The sequence below is a fragment of the Stenella coeruleoalba genome (assembly GCF_951394435.1).
Source record: "Stenella coeruleoalba genome assembly, chromosome: 17".
Lineage (NCBI taxonomy): Eukaryota > Metazoa > Chordata > Mammalia > Artiodactyla > Delphinidae > Stenella > Stenella coeruleoalba.
The window spans coordinates 34,822,062-34,849,324 of record NC_137163.1 but is presented as its reverse complement, the minus strand read 5'-3'; the positions used below and the strand labels follow the sequence as shown (position 1 = coordinate 34,849,324).

The following is a 27,263-nucleotide window of genomic DNA, read 5'->3' as shown; positions in this document are numbered from 1 at the left end:
GGCTGATGTAACACAGTACAGTCGACCCTCAGTATCCACGGAGACTGGTTCCAAGACCAAAATCCCATAGTCAGCTTTCTGTACCTGCCATTCTGTATCCACGGCTCACCCAACTAGGGATCATGTCATACTGTATTTACTGCTGAAAAAAATCCACCTGTAAGTGGACCCACACCATTCAAACCTGTGTTGTTCAAGGGGCAACTATACCACAATCTGGGTGGCTTAAAAATGACAGAGATCTATCTATTGTCTCAGTTCTGGAGGTTAGTAGTCCGTGATCAAGGTGTCAGAAGGGTGGTTCCTTCTGAGGTTTCTGAAGAAGGCTCTGTTCCAGGTCTCTTTCCTTGCTGCTGGTGGTTTGCTAGCAATCCTTGGTGTTGCTTGGCTTATAGACACATCATCCCAATATCTGTCTTTATCTTCACACGGCACTCTCCCTGTGAGTGGGTCTGTCCCCACATCCAAATTTCCCCTTTTTATAAGGACACCAGTCATATTGGGTTAGGACCCACTCTACTGACCTCATCTTGATTATCCATTTGATGATTCTGTTTCCAAATAATTAAGAAATAAGGGTCCAAAGGGTCCTATTACCACAGTTTGCAATATATAAGTGTATCAAATCAAATAAATAAATGTACACAATGTTATATGTTAATTATATCTCAATAAAGCTAGGAAAAAAAGAAGCAGAAAACAAACAAACTCTATTACCAAATAAGGCCACATTCACAGGTACGGGAGCTTAGGACTTCAACACCTTTCTCTCCCATTGCAGAGCACAGGCTCTGGACGCGCAGGCTCAGTGGCCATGGCTCATAGGCCCAGCCGCTCCACGGCACGTGGGATCTTCCCATACCAGGGCACGAACCCGTGTCCCCTGCATCGGCAGGCGGACTCTCAACCACTGCGCCACCAGGGAAGCCCTTCAACACGTTTTTGAGGGAGACAGTTCAACCTATAACAGAGCGGTTTACACCAGACCTGGCTTTCTCTTCTTTGCAATGACTCCTGGCCCTCTTCATATAGAAGACTCTGCATTCTGCTTGTCTCCCGGGCCCGGCCCCAGGGGCATCCCGGCTCAGTCCTGGAGCTCCATGCCTTGTCTGCGCCCAGCTGGCTCCAGAGCGTTCTCAGGTAGGCACCGCTGGCCCTGAAGGCCCAGGGCTTTTGGACAATAGTGCCCTGTGTCACCGCCATTAGTCTCATCAGCTTCTACAGGGTCCGGACCACTTCTGTTCACCTAGTGTGCTCAAGCACCAGCCCTGCTAAGATGTGTGCAAGCACCATCCTGACAGATGCTAAGCCCGCAGAGCATCTGTTAGGGTGATAATCAACATCAGGAAAGTGGACTTGCTACAATGTTCATGTATCTCAAAGGTTAAGGGAAAAAAACCCTGTGTTTTCTCAGTCTCTGGGGTCATCGCCAGAGCACAGAACTAGTTCTCAAAGGATCTGTGTAGGAGTCCCAGCTCCCACTTACCAATTGGAGTGGCTTTGAGCAGATCATCGAACTCTCTGGCACTTTCTTCTCTCACCTGGAACACACATGCCTTGAACTAGGCATTTCTAAGTTCTTTGGCTCTACAATTCAAGGAGAACAGGCAGAAATCAGGCAGGAAGTATGTGTGATATATGGTGATATCTATTCTTCCTGGAAGCTACAGGGCAAATAAAGTCTCTGTTGTTCACTGGTGAAAATTTAGGGCCCAGCACACTACCTGGGGTATGTAAGGTGCTCAATTGATATTTGCTGAATAAATACAAGAATCCACGAATGAAGGAATGTCACAGAAATGCAATGATTTTCATAAATTCTGACCCTCTCACCCTGCCTGAGACAAGCTCTAGGAATAAGATTCCTTACAGTCACACTGTGTTCCTTAACTAGATCGGAGCAACTCTGGCATTAGAGGGGCTGAGTATGCCCCTAAAAGGGGGCAGGGACCCCAGGAAGGAGACCAGCGCTGAATGGCTTTTCTGAAACAAATTTTATCTGCAAGTTTCTCAGACACCCTTTTCTCAGCTCCCACTCTCTTAACTTGGTGTTGACTCAATCGCCAGGCCACCTGAAACTCTGGCATTTAACTATTGTCCCTCCCCAGGAAAATTCTCAAGAAAAGGGAAAGCCCTTGAGTAAAACAAAAATGTTGGCTTCCGTGCACTTGTTTGTAGAGGGGAATCCCAGAAGACAAAAAAATTCTCTCAGGATAAAATAATGTACAATTTTTTTCCTCCCTCTGCTTCTTCCCCTCACTGTCCTTCTCTCCAACCTGGGCCTCTTCCCCCACCCAGGGCTCAGAAAAGGAGAAGAAGATAAAATAATTGCAGGAGAAACAGAGGTAAAGGAAAAGAAATGGACCAAACAAGGGATGTCCGAAGTTTTGGAGAGACTTTTGTCCTTTTTTTTTTACCAGAAAAAGGAAAAGATTATGTACATCCGGCATCTCAGCAAAAGAGAACTGGAGAACTCTAACCCCTCCTCCACCAAATCCTTGCACAACTGCCCCAGACACCGTGTGCCTTTCAGAATTGCCTCATCTGGCCCGGGGCCCCATGACCTGCAGCAGACCTGGAGCACCGTCCAGGGGGCTGGCCCGAGGGGCTGGGCAAGGGGGCAGCCGCTTCAGGAGCAGGTGTTGCAGGCCCAGGGCCAGGCGCGATGCTGAGTCCTGGAGATGCCTAGATGGGAAGGCAAAGGCTACAGGAGAGGCCCCGCAGGCACCACGGGGACCCACGGGGACCCACGGGAACGAGTTCTTGATTCTACATGGGGGCACCAGGGAGCCTTCACAGAGGAGCTGAGACTTGGGGGATAAGTAGGTGTTTGCCAAGGAGAAAAACAACGAGGGCGTTCCAGTCAAGGGAACAGCATGTGCAAAGGCACAGAGCTGTAATGGGAGCTGGAATAGTCTGTCAACCAGAAGCAATTAAGTAGGGCTGGATGGCACAGCTCGAGGTGAGAAGGAGAAGAAGGTGAGGTCAGGCTGAGAGGTGTGACTGTTGCTTGATGTGCTGAAGGAGGATATGGGAAAGGGACAGGGTGAGATTTGTGACCTAGACAGGGTAGGATTCAAGGTCAGGCGACCAGAAAGAGCAGTTGCTATGGACTGAATGTTTGTGTGCCCCTAAATTCCTAACCCTCAGTATAATGGTATCAGGAGGTGGGCCTTTGAGAGGTGCTTAGGGTATAAGGGTGGAACCCTGGTGAAAGGGACTGCATAAAAGACCCCAGAGGGCTCCCTGGACCCTCCCACCACGTGAGGATGCAGGGAGGAGTCTACCGCCCAGAAGAGGGCCCTCACCAGGCCATGTCTGCACCTGCTGTCAGTCTTTCAGCCTCCAGAACCGTGAGAAATAAATTCCTGTTGTTTATAACTACCCGGCCTCTGGTATTTTCTTATAGTAGCCTGAATGGGCAAAGGCAGAAGCCAAGAGGGGAATGAGCTCTAGACGCAGCATGGCAAGGTGGCGGTCAGGGGCTTGGCGGTTGATACTATCTGGCCGTCGGACAGTTCCTTAACCTGTCAGGGTCTCTCCTGTGAAATAGCACAGCATCTACACTTGAAGGCATTGTGATTATGAGAAATAAAGCAGGTGCCTGGCCTATAGGAGGCCCTCAGTGCGGAGAAGCCATGATTCGAAGTACAGTGGAGGCCCACTTAGTCACACTAAGACTGTGCAAATTCAACTAGCTACGCTCAGCAATGCCCTCCAGCCCCCCCCCCCCCACAAAAAGTGCAAGAGAAAAAAAGGATTTCATTTTACTTATTGTGGTGCTTTAAAGATGGCCACAAATTCTTTGACACTCCTCCCATAGATAGCTGAGGTCTGTGTCTTGTCCCCTCGAGTTCAGACAGGCTCCGTACATGAATACAATGGAAACTTATCCAGCTATAAAAAGTGAAGTACTGATATCTGCTGCAATGTGGATGAACCTTGAAAACATCATGCTAAGTGAAAGAAGCTAGACAGAAAAAGCCACATATGCTATGATTACATGAATATGAAATGTCCAGGTCAGGTAAATCCACAGAGACAAAAAAGCAGATTGGTGCTTGCCAGGGGCTAGAGGGAGAAGGAAACAGGGAGCAGCTGCTTAATGGACATGCTATTACCTTTTGGGGGTGATGAAAATTGTTTAGAACTAAACAGAGGTGGTATTTGCACAACATTGTGAATGTACTAAATGCCACTGAATTGTTCACTATAAAATGATTAACATTGTGTTACATGAATTTCACATAAATACAAAAATAAAGGTAGTTGCCTTTGTGGAGCATAAAAAAGTATTTCTCATAATTTGGGGACTTTTTTCCCCCGTTGTAGAGAGCTTCAAAGGACATTTTGCATTTGTCAAAAATCACACATACTGGCCTGCCATGGAGGACTGAGTGCAGAATAAGAGAATTAGCCTTTTTCTTGCGGGGGAGGGGGGGCCATTTATTTATTTATTTATTGGCTGTGCCGGCTCTTAGTTGCACCGTGCGGGATCTTCATTGCCGCGTGTGGGATCTTTCATTATGGCATGTGGGATCTAGTTCCCTGACCAGGGATCAACCCACGCCCCCTGCATTGGGAGCGTGGAGTCTTAGCCACTGGACCACCAGGGAAGCCCCGAGGATAAGCCATTTTCTTTGACAAACTTGGCAGCATTTCCAAAATGATAAAATGGTTTTAATCACATTAGTAATTGGAATATACCCAGACTACTGGTTTAATATGTATATTCCTAGTAGTGTAATATCCTATATGTAGGAAAAAATCCACTAATGTGAGCACTTAGAATTTGTAGACTCCACTTAAAATTCTGTAGAGAATTGTTCTCTTATCAGGAGCGTATTGATTAAAGGGTAACAGTTTGAGGACTAGACATCCCACATGTTAATGCTGGGGGGGTGGGAAGGAGCGGCTAACAGAAGCAGGGAAATAAGACGCTTGCTTCTGGGGCTTGAGTGTTTCCTTTAGCATTCCTGGTGGTACCAAGAAATGGTGAGTCGGGTGGGAATCACTGGGAATGCTTTGGCAATACGATGGATGAGTTGAGGACGAATTCTGGGGAATGGGGACAGCGTGGAGCTCAGAGGCCTGACTATTATGGTTTTGTGTGGGGTTACAGTCCGGGAGATCAACCAGGGAGACAAGTGCTGCTTTGAGCGGCAGTGCCGCCCTAGTTCCTAGGGAGCCGATGTTCTTTAAAACCTTGCCCTAGATTCGCTGAGCAGTCAGTCCTTGGAGCAAGGTGAGGGTTTTCAGAGGTGGCCCTTAAAAAGCCTTCTTCAAGGATCGACTTAGCATTTGGGGGGGTCATCACAACCTATTTCATTAAGGTGGAGATAAATACAAGGATTCAGATTACGAGCACAGGAAATACCCCGATTCGGGGTCAGGAGACCCGACTTACGGTCTCAGTCATGTCACCAACTGCATGACGTCAGGCAGGTCACTGAACTTCTCTATTGCCCGCTTCTGTCAAGTGAGAGGCAGCCCCAGAAGCCCTCCCCAGCAGTCGGTTCTAAGTCGGTATCATTCTAGAAGAACACAAACATATAGTTACACTGACCAGCTCATCTCTAAGCTAGAAGCCTGGGGATGAATATGTTTTATAAACTATAAAAGCCATGCGAAGGTAAGGAATTTTCTTCCGGAGGCTGAAAACACTAAGGTATATTTAATTCTCTCAATCAACAATCATACATAGGGCAACAGATACTTAGCGAGCTCTGTGCTGGGTGCTGAGAATATCAAAGAAATGTAGAACAAGCCCCTGACCTGGAGATGCCTAGAGTCAAGAGAGGAGACAGCCAAGGGCAGTGACTGTTGAGACAGGGGAGTCCTGGCACAAGGAGGCATTCAATCCGAGTCTCAAAGAATAATATTGTAGCCAAGGTGCATTTGTCTTCAAGGAATAGAAATCTCTTCAAATTAGGAATTGAGAGATCTCCTGGAACCTAAGCCAGGAAATGAGTTATGTAGCCCAGGGTCGTTAATCTGGAACAGGACAGTGGAAAGTGTAGAGGAGACACAGAGGCTCCCTGCCCCTCCCTTCCTCTCTCTCTCTCTCTTTCATTCCCCCTCTCTCTCTCACTCCTTCCCTCCCTCCCTCCCTGCCTCCTTCTCATTTCTGACTCCCTCTGTGTGTCTCTTCCTTCTCCTCTGTAGATCAGCTTCTCTGCTGGCTCATCAGTTTATAAGTGATCCCCAAATGGCTGTCATAGGCTCCAAGCCCAGAATCCAAATAAACTTCTACTACCATTTTTTTTTTTTTTTTTTTTTTCCGCGGTACGCGGGCCTCTCACTGTTGTGGCCTCTCCCGTTGCAGAGCACAGGCTCCGGACGCGCAGGCTCAGCGGCCATGGCTCACGGGCCCAGCCGCTCCGCGGCATGTGGGCTCTTCCCGGACCGGGGCACGAACCCGTGTCCGCTGCATCGGCAGGCGGACTCTCAACCACTGCGCCACCAGGGAAGCCCTAGCACCATTTTTGATTTGCTTTGTTTTTGTGTATTTATCACTACCTGGCCACAGTGTATAGAAGCTGATGGATCCAGCTCAATTCTCCAATCCAGGACACCCAACTCACTAGCCAGCCAATGGTCAGCTGTTTGGGGCTCAGCTGACCATCTCTGGTCCAATCAACAGAGCGCGTACTATCGGGAACTCTCTCTTCCAAGGGCCAGGCAAGCTACGGAGGAGTAGCTGGCTTGTTTGTTGATGTTGAATCTCGTGGAGAAGAGGTAGGAAGAGAGATGGAAAGGGCAAGGTAGTAGCACGTGTGAAGGACCGTAGGTCCATCTTGGCATAATGAGGCATCTTGAGAGGCTCCGTAAAGGACACCTCCATCCAGAGGTACTATTTGAATAACAACATCTTAACTGGAGAGAACTGGGCACCAGCGCATCAGAACAGGCAGCGGCTGTCAACAGCCGGAATGGCATTAATGGCTGAATATCAGGCCTGCCTTTACGTATTATGAAAGCTTTTCATGCACCTGCATTTTCACTAAAGGGTGTGGCCCTCTCTTATCAGACTCCCCTGACCTCACTTTCTCTTTTATCAAATGGACAGTTCTCAGACCGGGGAGAAGAGTCGGCTCTGTGGGCTGGGTCCGGGCTGGGCTTCACTTCCACACCGCCTGTGGAGTGGATGGCACGGTTGTGCCTTCTGCCTGCTGCTAGGGTCTTAGGGGACTTGATCTGCCTGAGGGAGTTTAGGAGCTGACTTTCCCTTTCTCAGCCTTTCTGAGGAGAAGGAGAAGGAGGGAGCTAAGTGTTCGAGCCCCATTGGAGGCTGCAGAGAATTCTGGAAGAGTGAGTACTAAAAACAGGGGAAGTTTCTGAAAAGGGTTTCTCAGCCAGCAGTACTTTAGCCCTGGCTGGGGCGAGTCACTGCCATTCTGTGTAGACGAATGACTCATCTGAGTGACTCTTTCCCTTGCCAGAGGGGCCACTGGTACTTATGGAGCACCTCCTATGTGCCAGACATTGAGCTAGATGTGATGTGTATCATCTCATTCAATCCTTGCAAGGATTCGATCCCAGACTGTCTCCACAGCCCACACTCAGATTCACTGCATGAACTTTTGCATCCCAAACATCCTTAGAGCCCACCTATTTCGTATGAAGCTCTGGGTACTGTCAGAAGAAACAACCAACATTTGGAAATAAGGCAGATAAGGTGGACGGCACATCCTTTCCATATCATAGCAGGAAAAGACCACCCAAGAGTGTCTGGAATTACCCTGCCCAATGCAATAGCCACTAGCCATTGCGGCTACTGAGCTTCTGAGTGGTTGCCTCTGAATTGAGACATGCTGTAAGTGGAAAATCTACACTGGATTTCATAGACTTAGCATGGAAAAAAATTGTAACATAGCTTATTAATAATTTTCATGTTGATTACATGTTGAAGTGATAATATTTCAGATATATTGGGTTAAATAAAATTTATTACTAAAATTAATTTCACCTGCTTTTTTAATACGGCAACTCAAAAATTTAAAATTACATATGTGGTTTGTATTTTATTTCTATTGTAAGCACTGGTCCAGTGGAATGTACTTAGTACATCTCATTGTTTCCTATTGATTAAAAGTCCCACACTTAGTGATGTTACTTGTTAATTTATAAATTTTGTCCAGGGACTTCCCTGGTGGTACAGTGGTTGCTGGGGCAGTGATTAAGAACCCACATACCAACGCAGGGGACATGGGTTCGAGCCCTGGTCTGGGAAGATCCCACATGCCGCGGAGCAACTAAGCCCGTGCGCCACAACTACTGAGCCTCCGCTCTAGAGCCCGCGAGCCACGACTACTGAGCCTGCATGCCACTACTACTGAAGCCTGCGCCTAGAGCCCGTGCTCCACAGCAAGAGAAGCCACCGCGATGAGAAGCCCGTGCACCGCAACAAAGAGTAGCCCCCGCTGGCCGCAACTAGAGAAAGCCCGCGCGCAGCAACGAAGACCCAACGCAGCCAAATATAAATAAATAAATGAATTATAAATTTTGTCCAGTAAAGAGGCAGATAATTTCTGTTGAGTGGAACAAATAACCCTTAAGGATTAACTGGTTTTATATCTAACCCAGCCATTGTGTCCTAACATTTTGTTATTAAATTTCGTTGTTAAATCCTAACATCTTGGCTTCTCACATATTGGTTCCCTCATTAATTAATGAGTTTCAAAGAATCCTTGACACGTTCATGACACATTTGAGAGTTGTGATTTTTACTTCTGAGACAAGCACTGTCTAATAGAAATAGAATGCAAGCCACATATGTAATTTTAAATTTTCTAGTAGTCACATTCATGACACATTTGAGAGTTGTGATTTTTACTTCTGAGACAAGCACTGTCTAATAGAAATAGAATGCAAGCCACATATGTAATTTTAAATTTTCTAGTAGTCACATTAAAAAGTAAAATTAGGACTTCCCTGGTGGCGCAGTGGTTGAGAGTGCGCCTGTCGATGCAGGAGACACGGGTTCGTGCCCCGGTCCGCGAAGATGCCACATGCCGCGGAGCGGCTGGGCCCGTGAGCCATGGCCGCTGAGCCTGCGTGTCCGGAGCCTGTGCTCTGCAACGGGAGAGGCCACAACAGTGAGAGGCCCGCGTACCGCAAAAACAAAAAGGGAAAATTAATTTTTAAAATATATGCCTTTTAATTCTATATGCACCAAACATTGTCATTTCTACCTATAATCAAGATAAAAACATCTTGATTGATAAAAACGTTATCAATGAGATATTTTACATTCTTTTTTCATACTAAGCCTCAGAAATCCGGCACAGCTCAGTCTGGACCAGACACATTTCAAGTTCTTCACAGTCACCTGTGGCGAGTGGCTCCTGCACTGGACAGTGCGGATTTTGACTTTATCCTTTGAAGTAAAGAATATGACCAACAAATAAAGGCAGCTTGAGACATCTGGGGTCCATGTGTGAGCTGGAAGGCAGTTGTCTCTATAAAGACAACCAGAGGCCTGGGCGGAGCAGGGCTGTACCTGAAAGTGTGTCCCAGTGCTCACATCACTTCAGTGGGACTCCTGAAAAAGGGCACAACCTGAAACTAATGAGAAAACATCAGGGAAAAATAAACAATAAAAAAAGAAACATTCTATAAATTAATTGGTCTGTACTCTTCAAAATGCCATGAAGACAAAAACCGAGAAATTGTTCCAGATTAAAGGAAACTAAAGAGACATAACAACTAAATACATACAACTGAAGATCCTGGATTGGATCTGAGACCCAGACAAAAAGTTTTTTTCTTCTGCCACAAAGGTCATTTGTAGGATAACTGGTAGATTTGAATAAGGTCTGCAGATTAGATATTAGTATCACATCAGTGTAAATTTTCTGGTTTTGATAATTATATAGTTTCATATGAGACTTTTTTTTTTTTTTTTTTTTTGGCTGTGCTGCGCACCTTGCGGTATCTTAGTTCCCGGACCAGGGACCCGGCAGTGAAAGTGCTGAGTCCTTAACCACTGGGCTGCTGGGGAATTCCTGAGACTATCTTTTTTTAAAGAAATAAACACTCAAGCATATAGAGGTAAAGAGGCATCATACCTCTCAAATTTACTCTCAAATGATTCAGAAAAAAATATTTAAGGAGAAAAATGTGGTAATATATTGACATTTGGAAAATCTAGGTGAAAGGTACATAAAAATTCTTTGTACTATTTTTGCAACTTTTTTGTAAGTCTAAAATTTTAAGAAGACTATTTCACGTTTGCTACTCTAGTTAAGAATATGCAACCAAAAAAGGCCTTTAACTCCAAATTACCTGAAGTTCCACAATGTTGAGTCTATTTCTTTGATGAGAGGCCACTCTCAAGTTTTGCTAAATGATACAATCAAGATTTAAAAAATAAGATACAATATATAATAAATGTTTTTTTCTTAATAAAAGACAAGACTTTATTCTCAGGAAAAAATAGTTGCTGTTTTGTGTCATTAGGCAGAAAAGATTTTATTTCCTGGGAAAAGTAAAATTCCTCATTGTTAGTGTTTTGCTTTAAAGTTCCTTGAAAGAAAGAAAAAAAAATGAAACAAAAAAATCAAGTAGGAAATAGGAACAATGTTTTCTTAGTTTGTTGAGCTGGGTTTTAGTTCTAAATTAGATTACTGGCCAGATTACTCAACTACCTGTTCAATTCATTTTTTTCAGTGTCTTTTTAATTTTTTTCATTTTTGTTTCTATTCTTTCTTTCACCTTCTTAATATATCAAACACATTTTATAACTTCTTTCAGATGGCTCTTTCACTCAAGCTCTTGGTGAGCTAATCCTTTGTCTTTTGCAGACTCACCCTTGTCATTTTTCACTGAGCTGAGATTGTTTTATAAGTGGGGATGAAGATCTAATTGCACTTCCTGTTAAAGCTCCTTTCCTTTGTGGTCCACTACTGGAGGGACTTGTGGGCAGCTTCATTCTCCATGTCCTCACCTGGCCCACTCCTCCCTCAGCCACTGGCTGCACTCGCTCCACCGCGGTTGCCTTGGGTGGAGGGCGGAAAAGGTCTCACAGGATGGAACCTGAAGGAAACTAGGCACTGCTCTCCTCTGACCATGACAGTTGTTACAGCCAACTTTCTTAGTCACTCGCTGATTCTTTGGAGACAAGTCACAGGTTAGATCTTGAGCACTCTCACCATCAGCTGCTGCTGCTCTGCCCCTCAGACTATGGTACAGGGATCCTATCCAGGCAGCCCTTTTAGGCCAAGTTCCTTGTCTTGATTCTGGCTTCCTGGAAACACGTCTACATTCTTCACCTCCACAAACCCTGAGAGAGCAGACGATTTCTTAATGCAGTTACTTCTCACGGCTCTGCCATCAGCATTGCCAGCTAGACACTATCTCGACTTGAGAATTTCCAATGAGCCTAGCTTCACTCTGTGTCGTATATTAGATTCCAGAATAGTTTGTGAAGTGCCCCCCTCCTCTCCTCCACTGAGCAGGCAGGTGATGCTGGAGGGACATGCCCAGCACTCTAAAGCATTCTCCAAAGAAATTGTCTCATTTCCAATTTTTCTGGCTCTTCTACCTTGATCCTTCGTAAGACCCTCCAAGTATGGACTAAAGTCACCAAAAATGACTTTCTGGACACCTCTCTTGCAAATCCTGGGAAAGAAAATAAAGGACCAACAACCATATGTCTATTTGACCTAGTACTGTTTATGGATCATATAAGTAGATTTTGTACTTTAAACTCAAGTCAGTAGACTTTCCCTACAGAAGCCAATTAAGAACTCTTCAATCCAAGAGAAGATGAGGAAAAAATATTGAAAAATTTAAGACTTGGCTATACATAGGGTACGATAGGAGATGCCTCAGTGATTCAGGACTGAATGCAGTATGTTTCCTCTAAAGGTTAAGAAGTGAGGAACCTTAGGCTGAATCTGCTGGCTTGGCTGGTATGACAAAATTCCTCAGGCCTCACAAGGACAGACTCAGAACGTGCTACCAGGAGTTCTTGAAGACTTTCCTCTTTCGAAACCCTTCACTTTTCACTTGCTTCCGTATTTCCTAATACAGCCTTCCCAGCTCAGTCATTCTTCTGCCCAGATCTCTGGTTCTTGCTTCACGCTGCTGCGGAGTTAAATGGAAAGGATCGTAGGACAGTTTTAGGGTGTAATGTATGGGGCAGCAATTTTTAAGTCTCTATTGACAGTTTCACATGCTGTTTCATCAAACTTGCTATTTTTCATATTTTAAAACTGTGCCAATCTCTTTACCATTCAAGCAAGCCTTTGACTAATGAATTTATTGGCCTACTGTACTGTCTCATTTAGTTCCTTTCCTTTCTGTGACTTCTCATGCCCAGAACTGGATTAATCATAGTCCTTGTTTCACCCGTTCTTGAATGGATCTTTCTAATGAGTATTTGTGAACCCACCGCCCTGCTCCCAAGCTGATAACTTACACTTACCTTGTCTTCCTGACCTAGCCTGTCCCCCTGCTTCTTCTCCAGTTAACCTCTAAATTTTGTACTTGTCATTCATACCCTTGGCAAAGGAAAGTTTTGTCACATATATGTACGCCTAAGCATAAGATCTGCTCATTTTTGAACTTTATAAAGATATTGTACTGTTTTATGTAGTTTACTGGGGCTATTTTCCCCTCAATATTGTTATTAAAATTCAACCATGTTCCCGACTGGACTATAGTTGACTTATTTTCACAAATGAAGACGATGTCATCAGGAAATTATCCATTTCCTTTCAATGAACATTTGGATCGTCTCCAATTTATTCGAATTCAAATTGTGCAGCTCTGAATAATCTTTTTCAATTTCCTGAAAGCACACATGCAAGTATTTTAAATACTTAAAAAAGATATGCTCAACAGAGAATTGCTCAGTTGTAGAGATGTGGAATGTTCAACTTCACAATACCAAATTGTTTTCCAAAGGGATGTACTAATTTAAACTCCCATCAGCAATGTATGAGATCTCCATCCACAACTTCTCTAACGTCTGGTATGGCCAGACTTTCAAACTATGCTAATCAAGATTGTGGTCTTGGTTTGCATTTTCCTGGTTAAGCCTCTTTTCATGTATTTATTGATCAGATATCTCTTCTATAAAAATGCACTTTTAAAATCTTTGTCCATTTTTCTATTTTCTTGTAATTCTTTATATATTTATACCAACTTTTTGTCCACTAGGTTTTTTCTCAGGTGCTTCTTTCCACTTCCAGATATAAAAATTTCTATGCAATTGAATTTATATTAACGTTCATATATAAAGATCCTGAATTTACATATAATTTTTCTAGTTAGGTTTTCTATGTCCATCTTAAGAGATTCTTCCTCACAAACTTCAAGGTCAGCAAGTTATTCATTTACATCTTATGAACATTCCAAAGTTTGCTTTTAAATCTTTCATTTTTAATTTGACTTCTGCCACGCCTCGTGGCTTGCGGGATCTTAGTTCCCCAACCAGGGATTGAATCCGTGCCCTCGGCAGTGAGTCCTAACCACTTGACTGACAGGGAATTCCCTGGATTTGATTTTTATGCATGGCAGGAGTTAAGGAAAACAGTAGAAACGGCATTCATTAAAAATACAAACAAACAAAAACCCCCATAAAATCATGTGTTACCTTTCTTCTCTTGACACACTAGAAGTTCTAAAGTACCTACCTGTTTCCAAACTAAACCAGGATCATTAATGTGAAAAACCTTTTGTGACAGGTAAACTTTATCATTAATCTCTGCTTGGGAAACATGATCTGCTGAGCAGATCCACAAACTTTTGTTTTGCAGACTGAAGTTCTCAAGTTTAGAAACAGCTTTCATTTTTGGGGGCTGGGGGCCGCCATGGTTTTACACGCCCTTGTTTTCCCAAACGTTACACATTCCCTCTCCTCCTATAGATTTCAGCAATGTGGACACTAAGTTATTACAGCTCATGAAGTAAATGCATATCCCTGGGCTTTAGAAATTAGAATCCCAGAGACTGGGTGCTGGGAATAAGCACTTTAACCCTGATTTGATCAAAAGCATTAAAAGTGAAAGCCACTTGCCTGTTACTTAGAAAGCAGAGCCTATTTCTTCTTCCTACACTCTCTCACAGAGTTCCTCACCTGTGAGTGCACGGAAGTCGTCTTTAAATTCTCCTATCTTGATGCCTTTGTTCATACTCCGTCGGATACCATCCATTCTGCAAGTCTGACTCAAACATAAATCTTCTCTGAAAAGTCCTTCTTAATCACTCAGAACAGTGACTGGCCCTAACCAACCTCCGATAATAAAAAAAAAAATGTAAGCCCCTACTGAAATACTGATAGGTTTTAGAAGTTCTTGAATTGGAAATAAATTTACTACGGACAAGTCTTCGACTAACATTAGTTAAGTTTGGTCTTTCAGACATTTTATGAAATGGACTTATAAGAAAAAAAGTACTCATCACCAACGGAGTCCCTGGCATCACCTAGGATTGATAATAGCTGTGCCTAAATATATGCATTCAATATATTCTTGGTTTCTGCATCCAAAAGACACATATGCTTGCTTGACCAGCAGGATGGTTGGATATTCTTACAAACTGAGTAATTATGGTACACAGGTCAGAAGCATATGTCTTCCAAATAGTTGGTCTACCATCAAGTTTTGAAATACTTGGGGGTTGACAGTCATACATATCAAAGGACCCAGGTGAGTAGCATAACCAGACTTGGATGTATACAAGCAACATTTTTAAGGTTAGTTTTCAGACTTTTAAAGCAGATCTACCACTGTGTTGGGTTCTTGAATACCATGTTGTTATCCAAGAGTATCAGTTTCCTTAGAGGCCTGTTGTAAAGTTTCTAAAAAAACAAAAAACAAAAATCCTACAAAGACCCAGCAGTATCTTATGTTTAGGTCTCCAGTCTATTAAAAGGAACTAGAATTAATCGAGATTGTGACTGCTATAGGTCACACTAAAAATAACAGAAAAGTACTTTACAGATGCAATTTTCAGAAAAGTATCCAAGTCCAGCCATTTTCCAAGGGCCCCGTCTAAGCCACCACCTTAAGACTGTAGATATTTCAATTCCACCACTGTAATTTCCTATATGGTGTATAACGAAGTATAATAAAGCAATTTATTTAATGATTCCTTCACCTTTTCCCACAGGAAGGTGTGTATCTCTTAGCACCAGTTAAAGTTCCTCACACACTGCAGGCTCTCGTGCAGTGACTATGATGTACTTGAATCCAAACACACTGCCATTCTCTCCTAATGGAGAGAAACCATTTAAATGATGCCACCACCGCTGAAAAGGGTCACATTCTTAGATCTACATTCAGAGCCTCCTGAAGATATTTAAACATCTCACCATTTCTAGAGTTCCCAAATTATTCAATCAAGTTGAGACCTGACCTCAAATAATCTAAGATTGCAGATTACAAATTGGCTTTAACTAGTTTTAAAATATGTACTGGGCCATGGCAGGATTGGTGACTATTTTTAGGGAAGACAGGAAAAGGACTGAGCTCCTATAGTTACTAAGCCACTTGACATTACATTCTTTTAATTCTTTTGCTCCCCCACACCAATTTCTATCTTCATCACACAAAAAACTAACAGCTATTAACTGGAAAAGCCAAGACCATAGGCCAAAGTGGCAGCAAAATCCATCCTTTTAACTGATCACACTCCTGCCCACTCTCAAGGCACAACTCTGAAGTGGACAGAATACATTTAACAACTCCAATACTACACACACACACCAAATACATTACATTGCTGGAGTCTCCAAATTCCTGAAACTGTTGACAGAAACAGACATGAAGCCTGAATTTGGGGCAATTTAAGAAATGTTATAAAAATTTATTGTTCAAATCTCAAGGCAAAAAAATCTCAGGTGGAAATCTTCCTTTATCTACTGGGCACTACTATGTAGAAACCTATTAACACCTAATATTAATGAAGTATTATCACAATTTATTTCAGAATCAAAGTAGTAGATAAGACTGAGGCACATAAATAGGCAAATGAGACAAGCTTTAGATTTTATTTATAATTTACTTGAATAAAACCCATCTCCTCAGTCTTACTTCATTCTCCATAGCTATAAAATGATTATTTCATGTCCTTGGCCTGGGGGTCAGGAAAAATCAATAGAAAAAGAAAAGAGCTGTGTGTGAAGATGCATTATGATGTTGTCCCAAATGCATAAGAGATCTTTTTCTCCTTGAAAGAAAGACCCCAAGGCCTCCATTGCACTTTTATTTGAATGTAACATTTGGGACAATTGTCCCAAAGGGCTGATATTTCCCAATTTAATCTGAGGTCATAATAAAACAAGCAACAAAACAGTATTCGGGATTTCAGTTCTCACCCTTATCATCAAGACTCACTGCCTCCCATCATCAGTATTTATTGAGCATTTACAGTGTACTAGGCACAATAGAACATACAGAAAACATTGTCCCTGCTCTCAAGGAGCTTACATTCTAAAAGAAAAAAAAATACACCTCTTTTAAAATGGTATTTTTGTTTGGTGTTTTCTGCAAGGTACTGAGGAAATAGCTTGTAGGGTGAGCTTTGGGTATAACTTAGCCCCATCATTATTCAGAGAGGAAGAGGAAGGATTTTAAAGGCAAAGACAATGACAGACCATTCAGGATAGGTAGGGTTTACAGGGAGATAAACACAATCTCATCAACTAGGGAGAGATCTGCTGCAGTGTATAGGATGAGGGAAATAGTTTGTGGGATGCAAGCAAAGGAAGCAGGGTATCCTTAGGCATTGAGTGGAGCCAGAAAGATCATGCGGCCTTTTCCCCAAGAACATGGCCACCAAGTAGGAACGGTTGGTGACAAGACACAAGGCTTAAAAAAGGTAATCCTGTGCACCTGACAAATAGAAAGAATAAAAGATCAAAATTGAAGGCAGGCTATAAGAGTATCAAGAAATTCTTAAAAACAAAAGTGATTTGGAAGCACGAAACTTACAGTTAATGCTACCCAATGTCATGATGGGCCAAGAACATTGCAGCTTCCTAAGTTAGAAAATGCCATATACCAAAATTTTAAATGGAACACATTACTTTTTTTTTCATTCAATCCCCCTGTCTCTGAAAAAAAAAAAAAAAATTTTTTTCAGGGGGATGGGGAAGTAGGGACATGGTTGGGAACAGTAGTAGCTATCTTAGTAGTATTTTGCTGTTATGATAAACTTTGTATTCAAACTTAGTAAAAGCCCATTTAGCTGCCAAGAGGGAATAAGGAATAAATTTCCAAAAATGTACAATTTTCTTTAGAGAAGTTTCAGAACCAAAAGACTAATTTACATGAAAAGCTGTAGAGAAAGTAGTTGAAAAGTCCATTCATAAAACTTTTATTCCACTTACATGAACTTAATACACATGTTCTTAACAATTATGCTTGGATTGTTCATGAAAATCTCATAAGACATTAAACAAAGCTAGCCATCATCTCAAGTTATTTCCCTGTTAACTATTTTTACAGCACATGCATGTTAGGCAAGTATCAAAAAAAAAAAAAAAACCCAAAAAACAAAACAAAAACAAAACAAAACAAAACCCACAAAAGCAAAAAAAAAACCTAAAAAATGTTAAATACATGGGTTTTTTGTTTTACTGCTGCGCTTGATACACATGAAGTAATGAATATCAAGCAATTCATTTTTACTGCATCTTTACTTGTACATTTGTTCTTAGGTTGCCTAAAACATTTAAATACAAATAAAATGAGTGTAGCAAAAATAATGAAAGCAAACAGCAGTTAACTTTACAAATAATGGAATGTGAACCGTTTCTGCCCTTATCCAGAGTAAATTGAGTCACAACTAAAGGAACGCTTCTGTAGCTGTAGTCAATGGTGTGCACATTGAGACTTGAGTATTCCACAGATAACACATGGTTTAACATGTAATATCCATGGGGTATCTATTTCTACTATAGCCTTATAAGTGCTCCAAACCTTAAAGTACCCACAGCTACACCTGTGACTGGAACCAATTATCCCTTTTATTCCCCACCAGGACAAACCAATATGAGGCAGTTTTCTTTGCTTAGACATGGAAGCAGTTTTAACACTGGCCCTTGTGAAGCCACAATGTACCAAAAGTACTATGCCAAACATTTATAACTTGTATAAAAATTCCACATTCCCATATTGGCCACCTCAAGATGAAAACAGATAACTCCCTAAATGTTAACTGGCTCTACTCCCCTAATATTAAACATAAAAACCACATGGGAAATATAGAAATTCAAATAGAAGTAACATAAACCTGTCATAAATCGTAAACAAAAAACTATTTGTGGGACAGCATGGATGACAAATGGTCTACTGTGTAAATTTTAGAATGAGGCAGACAAAAGTTGGAAGGCCTTTTAATTTTCCCCTCCTTCTCCTGCTTCAGCTTCGTCTCCTTGGGTATCCGATGTCCACAACTAGTTAAAAGAGGAAGGGGGGGGAGGGAGGGAGGGAGAGAGAGAAATTTTAGTATATTTCAGTTTAAAAAAACCTTAATATATATGCCAAAGTACCAGAATCTAAGCAGTTTTTGTTGGAAGGCTTTCTTTAAAAAATTGCAGCATTTAAGATAGCTTCAAGATGTAAAACGCCTCCAGGGAATTATATTCAATATCCTGTGATAAACCACAATGGAAAATAATATGAAAAAGAATGTATATGTGTATAACTGAATCCCTTTGCTCTATAGCAGAAATTAACACAACATTGGAAATCAACTATACTTCAATACAATAAATTTTAAAAAAAGATATAAAAGACATCAACATAATACATTTATTTCCTCCCTAATCATTCTGTAAGCATAGTAAGTACACAACAGAGTTGTCTTCAAAAAACAAAGTCAGATACAGGAAATTCTTGGTTATTCATAGGTGAAGAAAAAGTAGAAGAAATCATAGAAACACTACAGTTCTAAATATCAATAGCTATCAGAATAGTAGATTGTCCCAAATAGCCCCAGTGAGAGACGGATGTGTAAGTTTAGTGCAACTAAACCAGAATCATCAAATTCAGTCCCCATGCTCAAGGAGCTCAGGCTGACTACTTTCCCCTGGTAGACTTTAGACTGCCACTCTAAAGAGAATACCACACTCTATGAAACTCAAGAGTCAGGATCAAGTCAGAACTAAAATACAAATTTAACTAACATTTTTAGTTTACAAAAAAAACACAAAAACTACCTTTGTGAATTTGTCTGATTCAAAATAAATAGATGAACACAAAACAGTATGGTCAGAACCAAATCTTCGAAGAGGTAAAAACTGAATTGTCCCATAGTAGTAGGCCTATGGTGTCTACTAATTTTTAGATTGTTACAGTTTTTCAGCAGCTTAAAAAGATGATTTCAAAATTATCTCAGCTGTTTCAAATATTTTTTTTACAAGTCTTAGCACTCTATAATGATTTTTAGAGGAAATTATAAAAGGATTGTTTCAAGATACCTTAAATTTTATATTGCTTATACACTGCAGAATGAAGGGGGGGAAAGCCCAATATTTTTCTATCCCCCAAATCACCCATTAGTTTTATTTATTTATTAACCAAATATGTTACTGGCCTGGAAAGGAGACTTCTTTGAACATCATACAGTTATCTGAATGACCTAGAAGTCTGTAAGCTTCTATAAAACTGGTGGTCTTGTAAGACAAGATGGAATTATTTTTTTATCATCTCTTTCCAGTTCTTTCATGGATCCTGTTTTTTCCATATAAACATTAAAACTTTGATGAAGGATATTTATATTTCTCTTCCTAGGGTTATGTGTTAACAATACTGGTCAACCAGATCCAGACTCAGATACTAGATAGTTTTGACAAAATTTCTTTACTTGACAGATAAGCGATCCAATCAACCTATAACGATAACAGGCAATACGACAAGAGCTCAGAGAAGGCACATAGTAAATAGTGACAGAATCAGAATCAGAACCTTGGTTTTCTTCTTACTCAGCTGTTGTAATACGCTCTTCATGCTATACTGATACCAAGATTCAGCTAGAAGTATATATTTCAGATCAGACCTTCTCAAAAAGTGATAACACAACTCAGTAGTGACTAGGTCTCAAGTTCTACCCTTCAGAACTATCTCATCATTTCAAACCAGAAAAATTTGAAAAATTCTTAATATTAAAATTAGCTAACAAACTTAAGTGCTTCTTTCATTTGATATACATAAAAAGATTCATTCCTTAAGGAACTCTATACCTTATCCTCTTGACTGAAATAATCTCCAGAGTGTGTAGGGAGCCTCCAATTATACTTTCTAAAATAATTTTCAGTGTTTAATAATAAACAAGTACATAATGACATTCAAAAAACTGCTGAGAATATAACTGGTTCAGAAAATTGGCAATGGGCTAGATAAAATAAAGCTGAGAAAAGTTAAATGTATACAATGATGATGTACAGTCCCCAAAACAAATGCCCCAAAGCTAATAAAAACCAGTAGCACTAAACTATAATCTTCATTCCTAGCTCTTTATCTGGCACACAGAAGATACTTGCTACTTTTTTCACCCAAGCCTCAAAACTTCAAATTTAATATTCATGTGAAGGAGAAGAATGTGAAAACCTATGGGACCAAAGAGACATATCAACCAACTGCAATATATAGACTATTTGGATCCCAATGTAAATAAAAAACTGTTGGAAGAAAAAAAAAAAAAGACAATACAAAGAAACACAAAAAGACAACTGGAAATTGAATGCTAGAAATTTAATATTATTAAGGTATTAACTATATATTTTTTCAGTGTGGTACTGGCATTGTGGTTTTTTTTTTTAGTCTGCAGTATACCAAGGACAATCATGACCTGCCACAGTAAGTCATTTTTTTTTTTTTTTACTAAGAGACTAGGCAAAATAGATGTCCACTTGGACTCTGTAGAGTATCTGAAATTTTGTAACTAAAGTTATTAATGCCCTACCATAGCTACAAAAATAGAGAAGCAACTTTATGGTCACTGTTTTTAATGGAATTTAAATATGAAGAGAGGGCTTCCCTGGTGGCGCAGTGGTTAAGAATCCTCCTGCCAATGGAGGGGACACGGGTTCAATCCCTGGTCCGGGAACATCCCATATGCCTCGGAGCAACTAAGCCCGTGCACCACAACTACTGAGCCTGCGCTCTAGAGCCCGCGAGCCACAACTACTGAGCCCACATGCTGCAACTACTGAAACCCGAGTACCTAGAGCCCATGCTCCGCAACAAGAGAAGCCACCGCAATGAGAAACCTGCGCACCGCAACTAAGAGTAGCCCGACTTGCTGCAACTAGAGAAAGCTCGCACGCAGCAACGAAGACCCAACGCAGCCAAAAATAAATAAATAAATAAGAGAACTTAAGGGACTTCCCTGGTGACGCAGTGGTTAAGACTCCATGCTCCCAATGCAGGGCACCCAGGTTCAATCCCTAGTCAAGGAACTAGATCCCACATGCATGCCACAACTAAGAGTTTGAGAGCCACAACTAAGGAGCCCGCCTGCTGCAACTAAGATCCAGAACAACCAAATAAATAAATAAAAATTATTAAAAAAAAAAGAGAACTTAAGTATGCTTTTGATACTAAAAGCAAAACTCTTCTGTGACTAAAATGGAAAGAAAAGAATCAACTATATTGAAATGAAAAATAAAACGGCTTATGTAATTGCAAGTTCAAAACCATGAATTACAAAGTCATTTTAAAAACCAGAATTTTAACAATGGGTATATGTAACTAATGAAAAGATACATTTTTAGTCCTTAGTCTAATATTTCAGTTTCTGTAAGATGGTTTTCTTCAGAGTTTTAAAAGCAGATAGGATCTTACATTAAAAAAAAAAGAATAAAAAAAGCGAATATAAAAATAAACTGAGTCACACGAATTTTTTGTTTCCAGTGCATATAAGTTATGTTTACACCATACTGTAGTCTATTAAGTATGCAACAGCATTATGTCTTTAAAAAAAACCAATGTACATACCTTGTTAAAAAAATACTTTATTGCTAAAAAATGCTAATCATCAACTGAGCCTTCAGCAGTTGAAATTTTTGCTGGTGTAGGGTTTGAAACACTGAAAATTACCAAAATGTGAATTCAAGAGACATAAAATGAGCAAACGCTTTTGAGAAAAACAGCACCCATAGACTTGCTCAACACAGGGTTGTAACAAACCTTCAATGTGTAAAACTCGTAGTATCTGCGAAGCACAATAAAACAGAGGTATGCCTATAATCTCTTCGCCATGTTAACTGCTCATGATGCTGGTATGTACTTACTGTCAAGTTGTCTCTCAGTAACTGCATTATTAGTGTGCTGTCTTTGTATGACTCTTCACTTAATGTATCAAGTTCAGCAATGGCTTCATCAAATGCCTGTGATAAAAAAAATACATTTCAATGCTCCAATAATAATGATTACTAAATTTCCACATAACAGGTAAAAAATACATACCGTTTTTGCAAGAGAGCAGGCTTTCTCAGGGGAGTTCAGAATCTCATAATAGAACACAGAGAAGTTAAGGGCCAGACCCAATCTGATAGGATGTGTTGGCTGCATTTCCTTTTTGCTGATTTCAAAAGCTTCTTGGTATGCCTGCTGTGATTGATCCACAATCCCTGGATAATAAAATGCACCAAAATGTATCGATAAAAGTTTGCACTTCACCTTCACCCCTCAAACCAAACCTTTACTATCCAATTATAAACTCTGAAATATTAAGCTGTAGCAACCTTAACTGATTAAGGCTCCTCAATGTAAAAGAAAAAAAAAAGAAAAGCTTCGTTTGGAAAACTACACTTAGCCATTGATCAATGTCAAGACAAAATAACTCTAACCATCTCAGTATTATTTTTAATAATTAGTTTGTACTGCTCTACAGTTATACTATAACCACTATTAAAATTGTGAGGAAACATTCCTATACATAAAATTGGCTTGTTAACAAGCATACATTTCAGAATACCAATTATTCAGCAGTAGATATATAGTTGACCCTTGAACAACAAGGGGTTTAGGGATGACAACTCTTCATGCAGTCGGAAATCTGAGTATAATTTTGTAGGCGGCCCTTCATGTCCAACCTTGGATCATGTAGTACTGTAGTATTTACAGAAAAAATCTCTGTGTAAATGGACCTGTGCAGCTTAAATCTGTGTTCCTCAAGGGTCAACTGTTTAGTTGAAGGAAGGACGGGGGGAGGGAAGAAGGGGGGGGAGGGAAGAAGGAGAGGAGGGGAGGGGAGGGAAGGAAGAAAAGAGAGAGAGAGAGAGAGAGCGCAAAGTCCATTATTACTCTTCATTTAGTGCTCTGAACAATTAAAAAACAACAGAACAATTCTCTAACTCCAGAAGGGACTCCTTCCGTACCGTGTCATTTTCTAGGCGCCCAGCGCAGGCTGAGGCAGCATACCTTTCTTGTCGTCACCAGCAGCAACCTCGGCCAAGTAGCGGTAGTAGTCTCCTTTCATTTTCAAGTAGAAGACTTTGCTCTCTGCTTGTGAAGCATTGGGGATCAAGAACTTTTCCAAAAGAGACTTGGGAAGAAAAGAAACAGTCATAATAAGACTAAAATATTTACAAAACTGAAAGAATCTGCATTTTTTAAGAGCATACTATAGCCTAAGTTATAAAACTTTAATACCCAGTCATTGCCAATAATACAATTTTTGAATGCTGTAGACTCGTAAATTTGTGGTTTAAGAGCAGAATGCTTTGGACAGTAATACTTAAAATTTGAAATTAGTGTTCAGCTTATTATTTAAGGATGATAATTTGAATATTGGCATCTCCCCCACAGTGCTATCAATTTACATGCTGATAAAGACTGCATGTTTCAATGAATGTGAAAGCATGATAGCTCATAATATTATATTTGTTATTATGCTTTATTATTATATTATTTAACAAAATGGCAAACTTTTCATTTTCAAGGTAGTCATGACACTAGAATGCAAAGAACATAAGAGATTAACTTTTTGGTACTCTGGAGGAATATATGACTTAAGCAGAAACCGATAGTATAATAGACACTACCAGAGTCCAAGACAGAGGAAACAGAACAAAAGAACAAAACGTCATTTATAAGACTACAATTAAAGTAATACCTCACAACAGGTAAAAAGCTGTTCAAAGTTTTATTTTTCCTAACTAAATTAAGACACTGGTAGGAGTATGAGAATTAAAGATCTGAAGAGTAAACCTTTAGTTTCATTAAAGTGATTTTCAGCTAATAAGATACATATTTACCGATCACCCCAAACGGGTTAAACATCATTCTACGTAATTCTGTTCAAAACTATAACAATCTAAGCTAAGTAAATCCTAACATGCTAATAATTATATTCTACAACGGATTTAAAGAAAAACTTGATTTCACTGTATTAGGGGGATAAGGCACAATAAACTAGTATTTTTTTTTTAAGGGGGAGAAAGATAATTCCAGTAGTAGAATTAGGCAAAAAATTTTTTTTTAAACACTCCACTTCTTCCTACTAAATACACTCTAGGAATCAAGGTGAAAGTCAATTTTCAACTGGGCTTAGCCCCAAACAATTTTCAATTTTTACAAGGAAAAAGGGTATCTAATTCTTGGTTTCTATTCTTCTGGTAGTAACCCAGTAGTTTATATAGCACCTACTTATATGCCAAACAGGCTGAAAAATGCTTTTAAATAGTAACTCTAACTTTGTATGTCTACCTCATTATGTTCCAAATGGTGAGTGGGAGAGTAAGCTTTAACCCGGCTTCTCCCCCTTTCTGCAACTTAAGCAACAGATACTCAGATGAAGTGGGTAGTTCCAAGTTGGCAGTAGGAGCAGGTTGCAATGCATTACAGGAAAGGGTTGGAGATGAGAATTCAACCTGAAATAATGTTTCCTGTGATTATTAACTGATATTTGAAACCGTTGGCCTGAAATCAGAAGACCACTTTGGTTAGGATAACAAAATTCTTACTACACCACACCCAGACTTTCATATTCAAAGATCTCTCAGCTGCAAAAGTGTTTTGGAATTCATTCATTCATTGATTCATTTAAACTGTGAGGCAGCTTCTAGTGTGAAATCTCAACCAAACTAGAAATAAAGGAACCCTCTGGGCTTGGAAGACCAATGCTTCCTCCGAAGAAGGAATGCCTATAACCTAAGACTTGGCAAAATTCAAACTTCCCGTCATTTTGTCCTTTAAACACCATCATCCTCTTTGAGGCATGAACACTCTGTGAACACTATAGCTGCTCTTTGGGGATCTGCGATCTGCCTAAACAGCAAAAGATAGTTCCATTTAGTATAGTAAGTGTTTTTTTTTAACTTAAGAAACAAATGACCAGGCTTTTTCAAGTTTTATATCTTAATACAAAATGCATTATTCATTCCACTATGGGAGACGGTATAGCATAATGGCTTTGGATTCAGAAGTCTAGGTTTAACCTGTGGCACTCCACACTTTGAAGGACAAATTCCACTTTTGACTGGCTAGGCTAAAAGTTAGACTATGAAGTCCAACTAAGGAAAAAGTGTATTGAGATTAACCAGAATTCACAAATCACTTCAAATTAAATAGCGGGAAAAATATATATAAATCTAAAGAAGGTTCCATGTACAATTCGATTGTGAACTGCTCTCTGGCTCATTTATATATATTTAAGATTGACAAAGAATATTTTCAAACGAAAGAAGTGACAACAAGTAAAAGCCTAACCATGAAATCAATTCTCTACCTAGGCATTTCTATTTTGTATTTTACTGCTTCAACATATTTTTTACATTCATTTATTCTTCAATACTTAAATGGACCGGGCTAGGCACTGAGAATAGTGAGCAAGACAGTCTCTAAGTCTGAGGATAAAATGTCTAGCAGGGAAGACAACAGAAACAGAGTAACACTGCCTCATCATGTCCTTCACTTTTCAATGACTTTTATCTAACCCGCTGTATATACGTAAAGATGAGGGCCACAAACATGTGCAGTTAGTTAAGGGTGAATCACTTAAAATGTAAAACTTTAAAGTATACGTCCGAAAACTTGCAGAAGTTATTTAGGCAAGGTGTCAATAAATGTCATAAGAAATTGTAACTCATCTTTTATGAGTAATAACTTCTATATCTCTAAAAACTGTTGTTTTACATTTGGGTAACCCACACTGAGAATTTTTAAATTACCAATTAAGCACCTCTTCCCTCAAGCTGAACACTGAATTTAGCCATAACATCTGATTTAAACAATAACAACGGCAAAAACTACTTTAAAGCTATTAACCAGAACCTACAAGTAACAAGAAGGCAAGATACCAGTAGTCAGGCTGTTTATTGGCCTAATGATAGACTAAAAGGACGAAGGATCAACAGTGGCGAATGTTTCTGGTAAAATGCTGACTACAAGAAGTTGAAAAAGCAAACTCATCACATTGTACCCATTAAATGAATACGTGCAGTTCTTTGTATGTCAATTATACCTCAATAAAGCTGTTAAAAATAAAAGAAGTTGAGAAAGGGATGAGAAATTTTTTAAATAAAAGAGTTGAGAAAGGGATAAATGACGAACTTTTAAAATCTTCTGATGACATAAAGGTAAGAACCATTAAAATTTAAAAAACAAAAAGCAAGATAGACTGGATTAAAGATTAAATTTGGTTCAAAAAGCTAACTATGAAAGAACAGAATGTCCTCCACCAGTTCCCCTACCATCCCTGTTCATGTATGCCACTCCTCCTGTCAAGAGGTGGAATTCATTTCCTTTCTCCTGAGTCCGAGTTAACTTTGTTGTCTTGCTTTAACCAACAGAATGCGGTGAAAATGACTCCTGTTCCAGTTCTAGGCCTAATCCTTAAGAGGACTAGCAACTTCCCCTTTTGCCCTCTTGGAACCCTAAGCCAGCATTAAAAAAAAACAAAAAAAATCTATCTTTTTAAAAATTTTTTTAAGGTTTTTTTTCTTTCTTTTTTTCTTAAGTTAATTTATTTTATTTTTGCTGTGTTGGGTCTTCGTTTCTGTGCGAGGGCTTTCTCTAGTTGTGGCAAGTGGGGGCCACTCTTCATCGCGGTGCGCAGGCCTCTCTTGTTGCGGAGCACAGGCTCCAGACGCGCAGGCTCAGTAGTTGTAGCTCACGGGCCTAGTTGCTCCGCGCCATGTGGGATCCTCCCAGATCAGGGCTCAAACCCATGTCCCCTGCATTAGCAGGCAGATTCTCAACCACTGCACCACCACGGAAGCCAAAAAAAAAAAAAAAAAAAAATCTATCTTGCTGGAGAGAAAGGTCAAGTCAGCCCCAGTCATGAAACATGTTTAGTGAAGC

At 40.2% G+C, this 27,263-nt stretch overlaps 1 protein-coding gene across 2 annotated transcripts in view; it reads right to left on the bottom strand.

The window, feature by feature from the left end:
- Nucleotides 1-16,201: 16,201 nt before the first annotated feature.
- Nucleotides 16,202-27,263, bottom strand: part of YWHAZ (tyrosine 3-monooxygenase/tryptophan 5-monooxygenase activation protein zeta) — a 32,422-nt gene continuing 21,360 nt past the window's right edge. For both annotated transcript variants that reach the window (XM_079901333.1, XM_079901332.1), the window contains exons 3-6: nt 23,382-23,505; nt 22,425-22,588; nt 22,250-22,345; nt 16,202-18,409 (exon numbers count right to left, since the gene is read on the bottom strand). In XM_079901333.1, coding sequence (XP_079757459.1) covers nt 18,350-18,409; nt 22,250-22,345; nt 22,425-22,588; nt 23,382-23,505 — 444 coding nt within the window. In that variant the 3' untranslated portion in view covers nt 16,202-18,349. The remainder of the gene's footprint in view (nt 18,410-22,249; nt 22,346-22,424; nt 22,589-23,381; nt 23,506-27,263) is intronic.